Here is a 3,010-nt window from a genome sequence, read left to right as displayed (position 1 = left end):
CAGCAGAAGATCAGTGAAAGATTGTTTGCTAAAAAGATGCTGGGTAACCTTTCTGGAGGTAATTTCACTATACATGCCAAAAACGTTGAAGATAAAACCCAGAAATCATGCTGTTTCTGTGAATTTACCCCTGGTAACCGCCACTCTACTTTCTATGAATGTGACTAGGTTAGATACGTCACACAGGTGGAACCTGTAGTGTTTATCTTTTTGCGACTGGCTGATTTCAGCATCAGACCCTCAGGGTTCATCCACGCTATAGCGTGTGACGAGATGCCGTCCCGTTTTAAGGAAACATGTTCAGTGAACGCTCTCCCATCGTTCGGTAGACCGCGTTTTGTTGAATCGTTCGTCCGCGAAGGGCGTTCGTAGGGGTTGCTTTCTCCTCTTGGGTGTCATGACCATGTGCATTTCGTCGTGGTTCTGGTTTGCATTTCCCGGTCACTCATCGTTTCAGGAGGTTGTCTGTCTCCGTGTCTTCTTAGGAGAAATGCCTATTCAGATCTTTTGCCCATTTTTTAATTGTCTTTTTATTACTGAAGTATAAGAGTTCTTTATATTATTTGGGTCATTGTCAAATGTAATTTTCCTGTTACGAATTACAGTCTAATTTCACTTTCCTCCAAGGAGCCAGTTAACCAGTACCATTTACCGAATAATCCATCTTTTCTCTGTTTTAACAAGTATTTATTGTGTAAATATGTTGAGTTCAGGCCCTGAGAAAATGATAAAATGATGCAGTTTGCCTGCTAATACAAACAGACTTGTGACTCAATAATCACTATTCAGCAAAATAATGATTTACGCAAAGGTTTACGAAAACCATTTCGGTATAAGCGGAAAAGAAATACCAATGTCTGCCTAGAGGCGAGGGAAGAGGAATGAAAAAACACCTCGAAGATAAAAGGGAAACATGCTTTCGGGGCCGGGGTCAGAAATTCAACACTGGAAACTCTTTTTGCAAGTGTGAAACATTTATGTCACTATTTAATGTAAACATTAAACAGTATATCCGGTGTGAATGAACACGTGTCTCCTGTGATGAAAGATGTCACGCTCACTTCTTAGAGCCTTTGTGCTCTGTATACCCTGCCTCAGTACATGTCTGTTAGGACAGTTGTCATTTTATATTCATATAAGTAAATGTAAAAACCCATTTTCCCATGGATTATATTCATAACAGTTATTGAAATGATTCATGCATACTGAGCAGAATCGTCAGCTTTCTTTAATTTATAACATGTACAGTGATTAATATCACAGAGTGTCTGCTTTGTAAGAATACAGAAGTGGCCCTAGTATAGTTATGTCTCAAATCTTGTTACTTATATAAAGGCTGTTCAGAAATTCTAACCTTTCCTTTTTTGCTGATTGTAGAATAATTGTGTCATTAAATTATTTTTGTATCTCTGTTGTAGACCCATCAATTATTGTATAGTTATGTTCTCCATAATATTATGTTATTAAGCAGGCCTAAAATCTTTGACCCAGAAACTCTGACTAGATAAATGGGAAAAGTCTAGTTTGAGATAGAAAATACTAAATGTTCTATTTGTTTTTCTCAGTATACATTTTAATTGGTTTGCATTTGGCACTTTTGTCAGATTCTAAATCATCCTTGGAATTTAGCTAACCAACTGGAAAATAAAACCAACAGTAGGTGTAGCTTGATTAAACCATAATTAATCATCTCATCTATATATTTCACAAAAAGGCTGCATCTTGACTGCTCAATAAAGTCTTTTGAAATATTGGTATAAAATAAGTGAACAATAGAAATTTAATTTACTCCAATATAAAGAAACTGAATTGGTTTCTGCTTGTGATCATGAACCAGTAGAGCACGTTAATAGATTTTAGAAACAATTAAAGTTTACTTTAAATATTAGCTTCCATTATGTCGGTAATAATAGCCTTTTCTTTATTTTCCCACAGTTCTTAGTGGTCTCTGTTCTAATGACTGCCCTCGCAAGATAACAGTAAGTAAACTTAACTCAGCTATAAATATTTCTGAGACAATTCTATGCATCATAAAGAGATACACACAAAATAGTTGTCATAGGTTACAACCAAATCGTTTAGTCTTTAGAAGTGACTTAAAAAGTATCCTTCAGTGCTTAAGAAAAGTTTACTGGGAATAAAGGACCATTTCTAAAATTTTCTCATCTCAAATTTCATTTCCTTTATGAAGCCTCTTCTGTTGTCCTTGGAAAGATGTCACCCCTCCCATTATATGCATGCATACCGCTGCCTCTGGGCATACGTAACACTTGATCACACTTACCTGTTTGTCTTTAACACCTCTCCACAGAGGACCATGATCCCTTGAGGTCAAGAATCATGTCATCTTTGTGTAGTTGGTACGTGGCACAGGGCTAAGCTTAGAGGAGACCGTTTTTTCAGTATTAGCTTTAATACTGACTTGCCGTCTAATGGAATGTTTCAGTGAGAAACCAAATGTGAAAATAATTAGGCTTAGTTTTTGAAATTGCCAATTCATGTAAATTATACTAAGAATATTCCATCATGTTGGAAAGTGTGTGTGTGTGTGTGTGTGTGTGTGTGTGTGTGTGTGTGTGTGTGTGTCCCTGCTCATAGTAACCCTTGTTTTGTAAGAAATTCTCCCCTACTTGAAGATGAGGAAACTGAGGCTCAGAGAAATTAAATTATCCAAAGTGACAGCGCTATTAAGCAGTGGCCCTAGAACACAAAGCTGGATGTCGATTAGTCTTGTACTTGTACAACCCCAGTAAAGCACCGCGTGGTCACATCTTACGTGTAGTTGGGAAACTTTGCCATGTTTAAGGCAGGTGGAAAGAGACGTCGACCCAGAGGTGTGCGTGCCGAGGGTTCATCTAGACCCCACTTGAGCAGCGCCTCTGATGTTGAGAACAGCGAGATTCGGAGGAGAAACCGGTCTGCGATACTCGGGTCGCTGCGAAGCTAGGGTGGGCCCTCAGAGATGGCTCGTGGAGGCCGAGGGGCCAGGCCTTCAGACGCCCGTGTGTCC

At 38.8% G+C, this 3,010-nt stretch overlaps 1 protein-coding gene across 1 annotated transcript in view; it reads left to right on the top strand.

Moving 5' to 3' along the window:
• The window catches only part of ITFG1 (integrin alpha FG-GAP repeat containing 1), a 123,444-nt gene that overhangs the window by 92,379 nt on the left and 28,055 nt on the right, over positions 1–3,010 (top strand). The window contains exon 12 of the mRNA XM_011373740.2: positions 1,936–1,979. Within this exon, the coding sequence (XP_011372042.1) occupies positions 1,936–1,979 (44 nt within the window). The remainder of the gene's footprint in view (positions 1–1,935; positions 1,980–3,010) is intronic.

The sequence above is a fragment of the Pteropus vampyrus genome, unplaced genomic scaffold, assembly GCF_000151845.1.
Source record: "Pteropus vampyrus isolate Shadow unplaced genomic scaffold, Pvam_2.0 Scaffold228, whole genome shotgun sequence".
In the NCBI taxonomy this organism is placed as follows: domain Eukaryota; kingdom Metazoa; phylum Chordata; class Mammalia; order Chiroptera; family Pteropodidae; genus Pteropus; species Pteropus vampyrus.
Note: the sequence above shows the minus strand (reverse complement) of the source record. Positions and strands in the feature narration are given on the sequence as shown.